The following is a 16,326-nucleotide window of genomic DNA, read 5'->3' as shown; positions in this document are numbered from 1 at the left end:
TAGACCCAGTGTTTGCTCCTAAGAAGTGTGTCTTAATTCAAAGAATCCCATTTGAGTGAATGATCTCTATTTACAACTATCATCTCTAGTAATGACTCTTAGGCTTTATTTATTTTTATGATTCTTTTTTTTTAAGATTTTTTTAAATTTATTTAATTTATTTATACAAGCACTGGGTACAGTCAGAAGCGCGGGAGGGTGAGAGAATACACCAGAGCCAGAGCGGGGAGCAGAGCAGGCAGAAGGACCGAAGTACACTGCTGAGGGGAGCAGCGGGCGGCAGGAGAGGTCTGCGCGCCATGTGGGACCCTCCTCCAGTGGCCAGGGAGCAGCTGGGGATCGAACCGGCGCTGCAGAATCTGCGGGCAGCTTCGCAACCCAGTGCTCAACTGCTGCGCTACTGGGGAGGCCCTATTTTTATGATTCTTAATATTACTGCATCTTATTAGATTTGGATGTAACTAGACCCTGCTGTAGGCATAGACTCACAGGAGCAGCTTCACATGATTTTATGTCCAGTGCTTCCTTGGAAATAAAGTTGGAAGGTGAGGTTATTCCTAGTTAATTTCCTCTTGTAGTTTGAAGGGTGATATTGCTTTTCTGGGTTCTGCATTAATGTACCAACAGACTGTAAACAAGTCACCATGTTATACAGTGAAAAGAATATTGGCCTTGAAATTTTTAATGAGTCTCAGACCTTATTTTTTGAGAGTTAAAACGATAGCTTTGAGTAAGTCATTTCACCTCTCTGGGTCATTTTCCCAGTATGTCAAATATTAATGAAGGAAGCTAGTTGAGACCTAATAAGGCTTGCTTATTAGGTTTCTCCCAATTTTAATCCATTTTGCAGTGAAAAAAAGACAAATATTCCGGAACAATACTTAATTATATCACTCCTCTAAGGATTAGTAAGTAGCTTCCCTATGCTTAAAGATTAGGTTCAGATTTCTCAGGTGGTTATTCCACTTTGATTCAGCACCATATTCATGTATTGAGTGAATACTATATATTTGATGATGTTCTAGGTTCTAGTGATAATGAGCTTCTTGCCCTTCTGTAAGAAGATTCCAGCTTATATCTTTGTTAATGAATAATTATAACTATTTATAATTTCATTATAAATATAATTAATTGTAAATAAATTATATTTATTCAGAAAGATTAAAAGGCCAGACTTGAGTCACCCAAGTCCGTGAATTGACTTTAATGTGGTGACTTTAGGTTATCTGCTGACATAACTATATGGTACTGAAATTAGCTTCTTACTGGAAAAGCTAAGACTATCTGACATTTTTATGTGTTCATCAAAATTATTTGTCCTCTTGATTACACAGCAGACAATCTGGAAAAAAAGATAGGCTATTTTTAAATATCGAGTCTCCATTTGTCTCTTTTTTTTTTTTTAATAGAGGCATTTTTTTTTTTTTATTTGTTTGTTTGTTTTGTTTATACATGCACTGGGCACAGTCAGAAGCGCGGGAGGGTGAGAGAATTCACCAGAGCCAGAGCGGGGAGCAGAACAGGCAGAAGGACCGAAGTACACTGCTGAGGGGAGCAGCGGGCGGCAGGAGAGGTCTGCGTGCCATGTGGGACCCTCCTGTGGTGGCCGGGGAGCAGCCGGGGATCGAACCGGCGCCCCAGAGGCCGCGGGCAGCTTCGCAACCCAGCGCTCAACCGCTGCGCCACCGGGGAGGCCCTCCATTTGTCTCTTATGATTTTTTCTTGTGTTTTTCAAAAACTTCAGGAGGAAACAATTTTTGTTTACTTCAGATTACCTGCATTGCTTCAATTCCTTCAGGCTTCGATCCATTTCTCAACCTATTCTAAGTAATTGATGGCTATTCCCCCATCTCTCTATATATAGTTACTCATCAGTAAACTTCAAGGAAAATTTAGCATTATCTTTCTCCAGAGAGAACAGTTGAATACAGCAGTATAGTCAATATTTGCCAATGCGTGATGTGCTGTGATAATATATCTTGACTGATTTATAGACTTCAAAGCCATTTATGCCTCCTTCAAACTCAGTTTTCTCACCTATACAAAAGGATATAGGTCTTACTGGATATAGGTCTGCATCTTTCTGGAAATTGAGATGAGGATAATAGGTAATATATGTTAATGTTCTATAAAGTATATTAATAAGGTACTTGTATTGTTTTCTCGTATGAGACTAAATTATTTGATTTTTTTGTAAATGATAATAAAATTGGACTTTATACTGCCTCAAAGTTTCCTCATCCCCCATTTTAGTAAGTGGTTATATCATTTATGCAATTTCTCACGTCAAGACCTAAAAGCTATTTTTGGCCTCTCTCACTCTGATTATCTACCCATTTTCAATCTATCAAACATTTCTATGGGGTCTTTCTTTCAAATATTTCCCAATTTTAGCTACTTTTCACCAATGCTGCTAACATTCTAATGCCAATGGTTCACATTTGTTGAGTACTCATTATGTTCTCAGTACTCCTTTGTTAATATTCTTTATACTGCTAGTCTAGATTTATCTCATTGTCCAATGGGAATACTGTAGTAGAATCCTAATTCTTCTCCTTTTTCATATTCTTTGCTACTCTGCATAATCCACCTTCATTCCATGTTCCAGCAAAGATCTTTTTTCTTTATGTTTCAAATATCCCATGATTGTAGGCAAAAACTCAGCCATTCATCATCTCAGAGTAAGGCCAAAGTTCTTACAATAACCTATAAGAACTGCAGAGCCTGCCTGCTGTCCCTTACCCCAATTCCCCTCACCCCAATTCCCCTCCTAGGACTCAGCATCTTGCTCCTTAGGTTCTCACCACATGAACTTCTTAATGACCCTCCAAAACTCCAAATTCCCACTATATGGTCTTCAACTTGAGATTTCTTAACTTGCCCCTTATTTGAGTCCTCCACTCAATTATTATTTTTTGGAGATCCCTACAGAGGACAACTGCCTCTTGCATCCAAACTTACTTTGACCATCTTTCCATTAAATGTTAAGGACAAACGCTGTCTTGTTCACCTTGCTTGTTCACCTTGTTCTCCCTGCACCAGAGCATGTGCCCAGCACAAAGAAGTTGATTGCTGATTCCGTATGGTGTAAAGAAATACATGAAGCAATGACATGAAAACTCCTTTGATACTATTGATGCTATTTAAATCTTGTTATAAAGTTTAATTCCTTTAGCTTTATCTTATTCTTTGTGTGTATAAAAAGCAATATATTTTTCCCTACCACCATCATTTATATCCCTTTAACCCTTCCTGCCTTTATCATCCCTCTTAATTACTTTGTTTATTAATGTCTGTTAGATTTTTAAAAAATATTTATTTACTTATGCATATAAGAACTGGGGTATAGGTCAGAGGTGTGGGGAATAAGAGGATTCACCAGAGACAGAGTGGGGAGCAGAGCAGGCAGACTGACTGAAATACACTGCTGAAAGGAGCAGCGGGCAAGACAGGAGAGGTCTGCTGCACCATGTGGTAGCTCCCTAGCCCACTGGGGATTGAACTCGTGCTGCAGTGGCTGGCAATAGCTTGATAGTACTGACTGTAGTTGAGACAGGACCACAACCCAGGAATCGTTCTCTTTGCTTTTTGATTATGGAGTCTTACCCTGGGTACTCACATTTATTATTAAAATTCGGGTGCTTAAGCTCTGGTTAGTGAGAGCAGTCAGTCACTTTCTCAGTTTTGGACAAGTGTTTCAAATATCAGAGTCTCCAATTGCACATTGTAGCCTCTTCTATGAGGAGACACAGGCTCTCCCTAATGGTTTGGACACCAAGTGTTCTAGATTGGGATTCTCAGGCTTAAGCCAGCAATCACCACTCTGCTCTAGTTTTCCAGAAGCACAGCTCTACTCGCATGTTTGTCAACTCTGGGCTTCCTCCTTCTCTACTGCAGTGGTGGGTCTCCGTCATCTCTGATGTGGATGGGTACTCCTGAGTTAAGGGTGCCCCTACCTAGCAGCCACTCCTGCCTCTCATGGATTGCACTGCCAAGGTATCCCTGTAGCTACAATTCAATTACAGTTTTACCTACCCCTTTTCTACCATGCCATTGCTCCAGATGTATGCAGTAGTTGTCTGTTTATCATTCAGGCATCATTGACTTAGTTTAGTTATAATTTGGTTGTGAATTTCTGGAGGAGGGGAGTCCAGCATATTTACTTGGCCAATATCTTGCCATATTTCTTCCTTCATTTGTTTTATATGTGCTTTACAACCATGGGATAAATTTATTTATAATGTAGGACTCAGTGGTGCTGTGGTTTTCCTAGGCACATAATGTGAATATATCTAGGATATATTCAAGACACTGATTTGTGTAATTCAGTCTACCTCCCTTTTGTAAAACTTTCAAAGTGACTTTGTGGCCCAATTATTATTATTCTGCCGGTTCCTTTTTTTTGTTCAAACTTTGTATCTAGTTTCATTTTAGTACTCCCCTGTTATTGATTGGTACAATCAATTCACCAACTTGGCCACTTCAATTCTTACTGTTAGGAAATAAAAAGTAAAAATATTAATAAACTATACCTATGCCAGTGTTTCTGAAATCTAATTTATCCATTTGTTGACATGTATATCAGCTCTCTCTACTTTCAACTAGGTGGTGGTGGTGACTATAGTTGAGACAGGACCATCTAACTGGGTGGCAGAATGACTTGCCCTCCATATAAGAGACTGGAATTGACTAGATGAAATATTTGGTGATTCTAATCATGGTGACTCCTTGTTGTGTTTATTCTCACAGTTTAGTGGAAGATTCTCCAACAGATCTGGACATAGCAACCCAGATTTCCTATATTCCTGATTGTTGCTACATATTCAGGGTTAGGAGTAGGTGTGGTATAGTAACCACAGTGGAAGAGGAGATCCTAGTGGTCTAAAGCAAAAGCAACATTGTAAACCAATGTTACTACAATAAAAAGGAATAATAATAAGATGATATTTTTAAAGGGGGGACTTTTCCTCCACATGATCTATCCATTATTATCCTGAGTCTGGTGAGCACAACAATGAAAACAAAAGAGAGATAGTGTATGAATTCTGCTGCTCAAATAGACATGAGATTAGGACTTTTATTCTTTCCTTCTAGCATATTGAATTAGAGGAGTTTAATGAGATTAAGTATTTAATAATACGTAAATTGTTCAGTTCAAGAACAATGACGTAATAGATGTTCAGTGTGCCAGTGTGTCTGCATCACAGAGTGATTTTGATGATTAGATAATATATGCACAGCAATCACATCCCACAGCACTTGACAGAATTAAACATTCAATAATTTCACTATAAGCTATTATTAATATCTTATTATTTTGTTTTGTACATGTTTGGTAAATTTTTAAAAATTAGGAATTGAAGTCAGATACACACTAGATGTTATAACCTTAAAAATTGCACGTAAGTTTCCTTATCCTTAATTTCCACATTTGAAAATGGGGATAACATTTCTTATGATGTTGTTTGCAGGACTAGAAATTTATGAATGAAATAGCTAGCATAAAACATAAACAAGATGATTCATAAATAGTAGTTACCATTATGACTAAATTTGCTATTCACTTTAAAGTCATAATCCATTTTAACTATCTTTATACATATGTAAATTCATATGCTGCTTTGTCATATTCATACATGAAATATATACATAAGTGCATAATGTTTTGAATTATACATTACCCAAATATTCATATGAACACACAGTGTCATACGCATGGATATTGAAAAAATAATTTACTTTGGGTAGGTAATACATTTTTTAAAGAAAGGGAACCCATTTTCTAATCCTGTTTTAAAACAATTTTGCGCAATACATATTATGAATGACATATACAATGTCACAAATAAATGAACTAAGATGAAATCAAACATAGTTTATCCCAGTTAATTTTAAACATAATATGCTGCACTAATGGGAGTGGTGTTTATGAATACAAATATTGTGGCTTTGTTTTACTTTTATTAATAGAATTTAGCTTAGACCATCAGTTTTATTTTCCTCTTTGAATTAAATGATTGTGTCAGTTTTATTACATGCAATTTGTTTTTACCAGGTCAGCAAGGTTTACAGGGAAATTGCCTTGTTAGAGGATTAAATTATATAAAGGTAGCATTAAATTGGGATTGTGACTTTTGTATTCTTTCTATAGACATAATAGGGAAATCTTTGCTTAAATATTTGAAATGTGTGTTTTGAACAGACTGAATAACTGCTATTACTAACCAAAACAGAAGAGTGAAAATTGGAAAAAGTTTGTCATTTGCTCCACAGTTATAGGTCATATGTGATTGAGTCTCTTTCTCTAATACCCTCAGTTTGATATGGCAGAATCCCTCAATCTCAAAATGGCCCTATCCCTGTCTCTCTTATCCAACAACCAAATGCCAACTCTTCTTTCTGTCAACCTCCTTGCTTCATTTAGTGCTTGGCTTATCCAGAAAATGCATAGTGAGCACTTTCTAAGTGCATACCAATGTGTGTGCATTAGGGGCCCCACAGAAAGTGGTGGCAAGAATCATTATGCCAATAATCCTGTAGACATGTGCAATACTACTATTAAAGTCCTATAAAGAAGAATGACACAAGAGACTATAATAGAGGCATTTAACCAATCAAGGATTCTTGGAGGAAGTGGAGAATGAGCTGAAATCTACAAGATTTTAAAAAGGAATGCTGGAGGTGTATCATCTACCACATAAAGTAAAATATCTGTGATTAAAAGGACTGCAGGAAAACCAATCAGTCTGTGGCAGGGAGTTGAGAGGTGTGTATTAGAGGATGAGTTTAGAAAGGTGAAAGTGAAAAGACTGGATTTTTTTACTGGATTTTAGGTTAAGTTAACAAATTTCATCTTTATTTGATTTGATTTATGGGCAAGTTAACCAATTTGGTCTTTAACTATGAGAGGGTACATTAAAGACACTCAAGCAGGGTAGTGATCCAATTTCCATTTTGACTTACAGTGTGGGATATGAATTGCAGGGGTGACAGAGTGGATGCAGAATAACCAATTAGTAAGGAGAGTGTGCCTAGAGAAAAGTGGATGGGTTAAGAGATAGGAAAAAAGTGAAACCAGAAAGTGTTAGTGATTGATTGAATGTGGGAAGTGAATGGGGGAAAGGATCCAGGATGATTACTGGGTTTCTCCTGAATTCTTTTCATCACATACTCACCTTCCCTTGTTCCTTTACCTTTTGTAACATGTCCTGTGCTATAAATTTAGCATAGAGATCTTAGATGTTTTCATACAGCATTTCATTCCTTATGTCTTCTTTTCTAAACTGAAATTTGGTTGTTCCTTGACTGCATATTTCCTCCACAGACATCTGGAGTGCAGTGTTCGGTCTTCCTCTTCCTGAGCATCATAGTATCTCTGCTGGATTTCCCACTGAAACTTGATGACTTCAATGCTTTTCTTTGTCTTCAGACAAGCTCCTGGCATGTGCAGGCTTTTGTTCAAGCCTGATATTATTACATTTTAAATAAAGCAAATATTTAAATATACACATATAGTACTACCAAAAAAAGGCATAGGTTACAAATCATGTCCTTTGTTTTCTGTATTTATGTTCCTATTTCCAAGGAAATCTTTAATTTTTTGTGTCCTTCCAGAGGTACTCAGTAAATAGATGAGAGTCGTTGTGCATATGTATTCCTCTTCAGTGCTTACTGTTCAGTCTATATGTCAAAGAAAATTTTAGATAAATCAAAAGTATGCAATCTTTAAAAAAGAAAAAAGTGAAATCATATCTTATTAGAAAAAATAGGGAAGTTTTATTTAAAATGGAATTGTTAAAAACCATAAAAGGAAGGGTTGACAAATCTGACTGCATAAAAGTACAAAATATATTTTTTTCTAAAGTGATTTTGATCTTGAGATTTATTCCTAGATCTTACTTGGAGCTTCAGTTCTGGATCTTCATACAGTCTCAGCTAAAACATGTTCTCCTTAAATGCCCAATCTCTAACTGGGTTATATTTATGCTATTCCTTATAGTTGAATTTAAAAGTTCAGAAAATCATGATTTTTAATGCTTCACCTCATTATCTTACCTTTCTCAACATAATAAATTAGAAACTCAAGTTGTGATTGTTTCACAAAAAAATCAGAAGTTTCTTTCAAAGTGAGAATAATTTAAGGAATATTCATTTTTATAGGTACCTTTTAGTTCTCTGAGTGCTATTCCAATATAGATTTAACCTTAGTTCTATGTTAGCTTTATAATGTTAGCATAATATACACACTCATTAAAAATGAGTAATTAAACAATTGCAGTCTAAATTATCCATCTGGAACAAATCTGATAACTTTGTTAGTGTCAGGGCTGTGGAGTATGCTCTTTGTGTATTTGTGCTGAAACTGTTTGGATTGAAGAAGATGGAGGCTGTAGGAAAGTATTTGGACCAGTTTGCAATTTGTTCCCAGTTGAAGGCTAAGCCTAAGCCTCAGGCTAATAGGCTTTGACCAGGAAACATTGCCTCCTCAGAAACCTGCTGTTTCCTGAATTACAGCTTCAGCCATATTGTAAACTCAAGCCAGTAGGGAACCACATTAGGCCATTCTTTGTAAAGCCTGGAGCTTTCTTTTCTGACTAGGCTTTCTTCCATGTTTTCCTTGTTGTAAAGCATAGTTCCTCTAGCTTTTTTTTTTTTTTTTTTTGCCATATTCTTAAGATACCTGTCATCTATTTTATGGAATTTCTTGCCACACCTCTATGCAAGCATTGAAGTAGATCCCACAGTACATTCATGTTTTCAAGATTTTACTTCAAATTAACAAGGAACAATATGAAGAGGATTAATAAATTCATGTTTATATACACGAAGGTCTTTCAGATGTCTTCCAGTATATCCCAAAGCAGTTCATCTGCCAATTTTTATCTTCTGCAAAGAAAACAACAAGAAGGGCTTTATTTTCTAACCTTGTATCACCTGCCCCACTGAACTGTCCTGCTATAGAAATAGAATTCAAAGTGAAAAATGAGAAGCAGCTCCTGACATCAGAACCTGACATGGTGCTATCATCTAGGTCTTGTCGAGGCTAGGAGCTGATAGTTCTCCTGTTGAACAACAACAAATTCATGCTATCCACATCAGACAAAGCCATTCTGGAACCATGATGGCGCAAGGCAAAAACAAGATCAGTTTGTAATTGAGCAGCTTAAACACAGACAAGACACATTGTCCCAAATGAATGAGCCAACTGTTATGACTCATAACCCAAAACTGTTTCTAGCCAGTTATAATATTAGCCTACTCTAATCTTCCATTTGTTAGATACCCAATTATAGATTAGATTTATCTCTGATTCCTGATAGTTTTCCTGAGAAAAATACATCTTTCTTGGACTTTGCCCAAAATAGCCTACCCAAAGCTCTAATCCTATAATAAGTCATTTATAATGCTATCTTACTCAATGCCTGGGGTTTCCCTTGTTTATTTTCTAGTTCTACAAGTAATCATCCCAATTTTTTAACTTTAGACGTGTCTTTGATGAGAAGGCAATGATAAGAGAAAGAAAATAGGGGAAAGATTGTAGAGTATCTGTGGGGACACTTGAAAAATTTTGGCTTTTGCTCCAAGTGTGATGAGATGCCAGTGGAGGAAATTTTTAACTTTTAAAAGATTAGACTTTTCAATTTAAAAAAAATTAAATATTTTCCTGTTCATAGAAATATTGCAAGAACTATGCAAGGAATTTAGGCATAGAGATTCTCAGATTATCAGTTTGCCCATTTGTTTTATATAAAATCTTACTTTTTCTGAAGCATGTTAGTGTAAGTTGCAGACATCAAATCCTTTTACCTCTAAATAATTAATAGTCTGTCTTCTAAGGCAGAATATATAGTTATCAAATCAGGAAATTTAACCTTGATATAATATCATTACCTAATTTGTATGCTGATTGTACCCCATCTGAGAAAAAAGCAACTTCCTTGAACCCTTCCCAAAAGATCCTAATCAGAGCTCTAATCCTACAATAAATCATGTCTACTGCCATCTTATTGAACTGCCCTGGGGATCCCCTTGATGCTTAGTCTCTATTTCTATAAGAAATCATTCCAGTTTATTCAATTTGTGTCCCCTTCCCCAATATACTTTATGTTTTGCTTTTTACATGGTTTGGATCCAGTCCACAATCATGCACTGCATTTAGTTTTTATGTTTTTTTTTTCTAGTTTTCTCTACTTTTAGCCTTTCTTTATCTTTTTTGACATTGTCATCTTTGAAAAGAATAGGCCTTTTCCTTTATAAATTATTTTTCCAGTTGTTTATTTCTCTTCATAATTTGATTTAGCTTATGCATTTTTGTTGAAAATACTACATACTAATTTGTCACATTTTAGAAAATTAGGTGACCATATGCCTGTGAGTACATTTCTGAACTACATATCATCTTTAAGTAATCCGTGTGTCCATAATATCTTTTAGAATCATTTTGTTAATTTCTACAAAATCCTTTTGACATTTTGATTGGAATTATGTTGAAATTATAAATAAATTTAGGGAGAATTAAGCATAAACTTGTTATATATCTCTATTTAGAGTCTTTTTTCTAACAATTTTTGTGGTTTTCAGTTGTGTATAAAGGTTCCTTTTTCTCCACATCCTTGCCAACATTTATTGTTTATGGTTTGTTTTTGTTTTGTTTTGTTTTTGCTATGGTTCATTATTCCATGGGAGTGAGATAGTATCTCATTGTGGTTTTGATTTGCATTTCCATCCAGATAATTGATCTTGAACATTTTTTCCACGTGCTTGTTATCCATCTGTATGACTTCTTTGGAAAAATCTATTTAGAGAACTAGTTTCCTTGGAGAAAACAACAGGCATGAAAAATAATTTGGAAATAGATAATATTGGTTGAAAATTTCCCTTGAATTATCAAAAATATGTCATTGCTGTATGTTATTTTATGAGTATAATGCATTTGGCAGTGAGATTTACTTTATTACTGCTTTCTGTTCAAAAAATAATATTGTTGAACATTTGATTAATATATCTAATTATGGAGCTCTTTTTTTAAATATAAAACTTAATCATAGTTATTCTAAAATGTTACATATATTGGTCATGCAATATATTGGGGTCTATAGATGTTTTTATTTAGAAACATGTCCAAATTATTTTCTTGCTTGTTGTAAAAGAATTAGATTTTAGCTTGATTCAGTTTCTTTGGAAAAAGCATTTTGAACACCAGTTTTATTTTTGGTTCCCAAATTGGAATTGACAGAATCAATACAAATGCCAACCTGAATAAAATTAAATGATCTAGTAATTTCTTTGATTCTCAAAAGACCTATGAGAAAAACACATCTGGTAGTCAAAATACCGTTTGTTCTTCAGTGGTTTTATGTATTATAATAGTTGGATATGCTGGATGCTGATATCATTGCTTTTCTTTTCAAGTCAGTTTAATTTTACTTTTAATTGGTTGTGGGTCCAAATTGCACCTCAGTTTTTGAAAACATAGCAAGACATTTAACATCTATAATCTTCAGTATTCTCATCTATAAATGAGAGGGTTAATGAAAGTGATCTCCTTTTCAGTGTAACTGAAAAATGCTTTAATGTGATTCTAAGTCAAACTCTGTAATTGAAACATTAGTGGTCTTTTGTCTTACCCCCAATCTACTAAAACTATACAGGCCACCTAAATAAAAATAGCTTAATCCCACACTGAAAGAAAAGAAAATGTTAGCAATTAATCTAGACAAGAATGTTTTGTTAGAGGCAGAATACATGGTTAAAACTTATTCAAAGATTTTGCAAGTGGAAAGGCCATTTAATTACGCCATCTTGAACAAGCTGTCCAGGAATAGCTCAGCACAAAAATGAGGAGGGGCCTTCCATTTATCTCTATCCATTTCTCCCTTCCCAGCCACCTATTATCTACAATGTGATACTGATCCCAGACTTAAAGCTTCTATTTGAGATCTTATCAGTAAGCATTCCCAATTCCCAGAACACCTTCCAATAAATCTCTGAAACATCACTTTCTACCTTTAATTCACACCAACCCTCAATCACCAAATAACTTGCTTCAGACTGTGGAAGCCACCATCTAGAAGTGAAGAAGGGCCTGGTACTATCACCTCTTCTACCTGGTAGACGGGAAAATTGAGGACGGAAGAAAATTTCTGATACTTTTGTGTCAGAGAACAAATATAAAATCGATATTCCAAGTTGAATCTCTGAATAACTTTTCCTAATGTAATATAGTTACAACAAGGTGGTTTTGTTCTATCTGAATATTGATCAGGATAATAATGCCTTGCATGTGCATATTGAACTGGCTTATCATTTCCAAAGCAGTTTCTTTTACTCCTTTATTTCTTTGACTAAAATTTACTGATCACCTCCTGGGGACAGGCACTGCTATGACACTGGTAATGTAAGTAATAGTGCTTTAATTAGCTCAAGTTCTCCAAGTTTTGCTACTACCTTTCCCTTTTTAATTTGGAAAGTTAAAGGTCATCAAGTGTAGGTCTGATCCAAGTCATTTAAGTGATAAGTCTCACTATGAGTTCAACTTGGGTTTTCAAAAGCATTGTTCTTTGTCATAAGTTCTTTGTGAAAAAGTCTTCAAGGTTGACTTTGCTTTGTAGAGAAATTGCTTCTAAAATTCCAAACAACTCACAAATAAATATGCATTCTGAAAAAAATTTGTTGGAAAGTTATTTATCATTTATATATGCCTAATTTCTATGGAAGTGTCTTATGTATACTTCTGACAAATTTTGGAGTGCAGGGATGCTAATGGAATATACTTCCAAATGTCCCATTTATAAGCCCTTAGTACCTGGAAGATTTTATTTTAGGATAAAAAATGGAAAGCCCCACTTTGACTTTCAGATCTAATTTATATCCTTGAGCATACCTAGCAAGAAATAATGGAGTTGAGGAGACTTGGGATACTTTACTAAATCAAAAATAATGCTTCATTTTTTTTTTTCATTTGTGAATTATTCTTGTTAGTGATCTATGGGTCAGAACTCTGAAGGAAATTAGGGTAGTGAGGTAAGCATCAGATCCCTCAAACATCTCTGAATACCTAAGTTACCTTTTATTTATATTTATATTTATGTTGAAGTGAATTTGCTCTTATTGGAAGTGTTAGTATTGTCTCCTCATCCTTTCTTTCGTCTCTGTTTTTTTAGGCTACTGCCCAGATGGCTATCAGGAATGCAAGAATGGCAAATGTTACAGACCAGAGCAAAGCTGTAACTTTATAGATGACTGTGGAGATTATACTGATGAAAATGAATGTGGCAGCTCCTGCACTTTTGAAAAAGGATGGTGTGGCTGGCAAAACTCCCTGGCTGAAAACTTTGATTGGGCTTTGGGGGTTGGCTCTCATCAAAGCCTAAGACCTCCCAAAGACCACACACTTGGAAATGCAAATGGTAGGTTACTAGATTGTTACTGTCGCTCTAATCATATCCACAATGGGCATCACATTGTCTTCCCCACACCCGTCCAAGAACTATGGCAAGACCATCGTGGGGCCTCCTCAAGTAAATCAATTATTTAATGAGTAGATCTCTGTCCTAGAACTGCCATAACAAAGCACTGCAGATTGAGTGACTTAACCAACAGGCATTTATGGTCTTGCAGTTTTGGAGCCTGGAACTCTGAAATCAGGGTGTTGGCAGGGCTGATTCCTTCTGAGGGCTATGAGGGAGCATTACCTATTCCAAGCATCTTTCCTACCTTCTGCCAGCCTTGGCTTTCCTTGGTTTGTAGGTGGTGTTCTCCCCATGTCTTTACATTGGGAGACATGTCTATATCTCTGTCCAAATTTCCCCTTCTTGCTAGGATGGAGTTTTATTGGTTCAGGGTCCACCCTAATGATTACATCTTAATGTGGTCACTGACAAGATCCTATTTTCAAATAAGGCCACATTTACAGGAACTGAGGATTAGGATTTCAATATCTTTTGGGGGTGCACCCCCCAAATTCAACCTATAACATTGAGTAATGAAAATCTAATATTTCAATAATTATAGACAAATGGTAATGTGTACTTCCATCAGGTAACATTCTTAAGTGACAGAAATGTGTACTCATACAAATGATACCTGAATAATGTTATTCATTTGATCATTAGCAAGTCACTTAACTTTTTAGAATCTCAAATGTATCATTTGTAAAATGAGGATGATAACATTTGCCCTGTATACCAAACAGGTATTGTATAAATCAAATGAGATAGTGTATATGAAGGGAAAGCAGTTGAAGCCTGGAGAGGTGCCTTGCATACCTACCTGTAGATCACGGATGTGAAAGGTGATGGGCATGGCATTAAGAAGATGGAGTGAAGCCTCATCCTCACTGGTCTACAGAAAAGGGACAGTAGAATAAAGAATTCTTGAATGCTATAGAATAGGATAAAGATGTCTCAATACTGAAATCCCGCAAGGCTGTTAAAAAAAAAAAAACAAACAACCCCCAAAGCTCTCCAAGTCACACTGACCAAAAAAAGGAAGATGTATGCCTTCTAAACACTCACTCGGCTCTACCTACATAAAATGTTTAGGATATCTGGATCCATGCTATAAAATTCATTGTCTTCTCATGTTGCTTATTAAAATGTTCAGTATTTTATCTATGCACCCAATATATGACTGCATTTTTGAAGGTCCATATTTCTTGGTCTAGATTGCATAGGTAATCTTTGCATTGTTTTACGACAACTGGGTGCTTTGAAGGGTCCATTAAATGATTTCTGTAACTATATTGTTGATTCAGTGGCATAAATATCCCATCAGATCAGTTAATTTGCATACTGTGAAGTACTTTGCTAAAAGCACACAGTTGGAAATAGTTCTGTCAGTGAGCTAGAGGCAAGGCTATTAGATTTCCTTTCTGTTTCAAATGGAAATGCCTTTGGCAGCTCAGATCATATGAAATGTAATTAAAAACTCTTAAGATGGAAAAGCTAAAATAATTCCCTCACTGTTATTTCTGTTTGACTCCTGTCCTTGTTCTATTCTATTTGAATCCTGTCCATGTTCCCAGGACACTTCTTGTATCTGGAGGCTACTCCGGTGGGACTTCGGGGTGAAGAAGCACACCTCAAGAGTGCTATGTGGCAAGAATCCAGCACTGCCTGCACCATGAGCTTCTGGTATTTCATATCTGCAAAAGCCACTGGGTCCATTCAGGTGCTCATTAAGGTAGGAACGTCACCCGTGATGACTCTGCGCTTAGTGAAGTTTCCTACAGGCAGTGTATGTTCAAGGGACATAGGATATTAGCAGAGCAAAGAAGGGACCTTGAATTCCTGGATACTAGAGAATAGGACAATTAAGCCTAAGTATCCACATCTTATACTAACTTATCCGGAAGAAGTGTTCTTTCATCCAGGTAGCTGTGTCTTGTGGTTTGAATGCTTTATGGGGTTGGGTAAAGTGTGCTCAAGACCATACTCTATGACTGTGACTAAGTCCCAGAATCTCTTTTTATGATAGCAATTTAAGACACATAGGTTTCCTTTTTTTTTAAGATTTACTTATTATGCACACAAGAACTGGGGTACAGGTAAGACATCTGGAGGGTGAGAGGATTCACCAGAGACAGACTGCGGAACAGAACAGGTGGATTGACTGAAATACACTGCTGAGGGGAGCAGCAGTTGAGTCAGGAGAGGTCTACTGCACTATGTGGGTTATCTCCCTGGCTGGGAATGGAACTCGTGCTGTAGTGGATGGTGATAGCTACATAGTGCTGAGACTTAACCTCTTGAACCACTAGGGAGGCTCTTCTGTTTCCTCTTTCTATTTATCTCTTTCCTTCCCTGTCATCCCCAGTAAAAGAAAATAGATTACTTGAACATCTGAAAAAGAATGACTGTCAATTTTAACTCACCTATAAGCAATCATTAAGGGAACTAATATTAGACATCCTAGTTCTAAACACAGCATGCAGAGGACCAAACTGCTCAGGAAAATGATCAAGGTATGATTACATTGAACCACTTATTAACTGTGACACAGTAATGCATTTTCTTACTGAGGATTAATTGGATGTTTCTGTCAGGGCTTTAATTTAGTATAACAAAGTGACAGTGTTTGGGGAACAAAATAACCAAGTATATATTAATATTAATGAGACTTGGTACATACACCTTTACTCTTTGGCAAGTTTAAACAGTAGCCAAAAATCTCCCTGTGTGTGTGTGTGTGTGTGTGTGTTTGTGTTCATTTCAGGAATCTATTTAGAATTCCCAGAAAACTTACTTTAAAATCATGCTCTGGAGGCAGTTGCTGTTTTATCACACATGAGCTTTGGTGAAGTACCCTCGCGCTGATGAGAAATGC

General features: G+C 36.1%; 1 protein-coding gene across 1 annotated transcript in view; it reads left to right on the top strand.

Annotated features, from left to right (window-relative positions):
• The window catches only part of MALRD1 (MAM and LDL receptor class A domain containing 1), a gene marked incomplete at its 3' end in the record, with an annotated part of 364,653 nt that overhangs the window by 178,487 nt on the left and 169,840 nt on the right, over positions 1-16,326 (top strand). The window contains exons 27-28 of the mRNA XM_084254012.1: positions 13,164-13,409; positions 15,026-15,183. Of these exons, the coding sequence (XP_084110138.1) occupies positions 13,164-13,409; positions 15,026-15,183 (404 nt within the window). The remainder of the gene's footprint in view (positions 1-13,163; positions 13,410-15,025; positions 15,184-16,326) is intronic.

The sequence above is a fragment of the Talpa europaea genome (genome assembly GCF_964194135.1).
Source record: "Talpa europaea genome assembly, chromosome: 14".
Classification (NCBI taxonomy): domain Eukaryota; kingdom Metazoa; phylum Chordata; class Mammalia; order Eulipotyphla; family Talpidae; genus Talpa; species Talpa europaea.
Note: the sequence above shows the minus strand (reverse complement) of the source record. Positions and strands in the feature narration are given on the sequence as shown.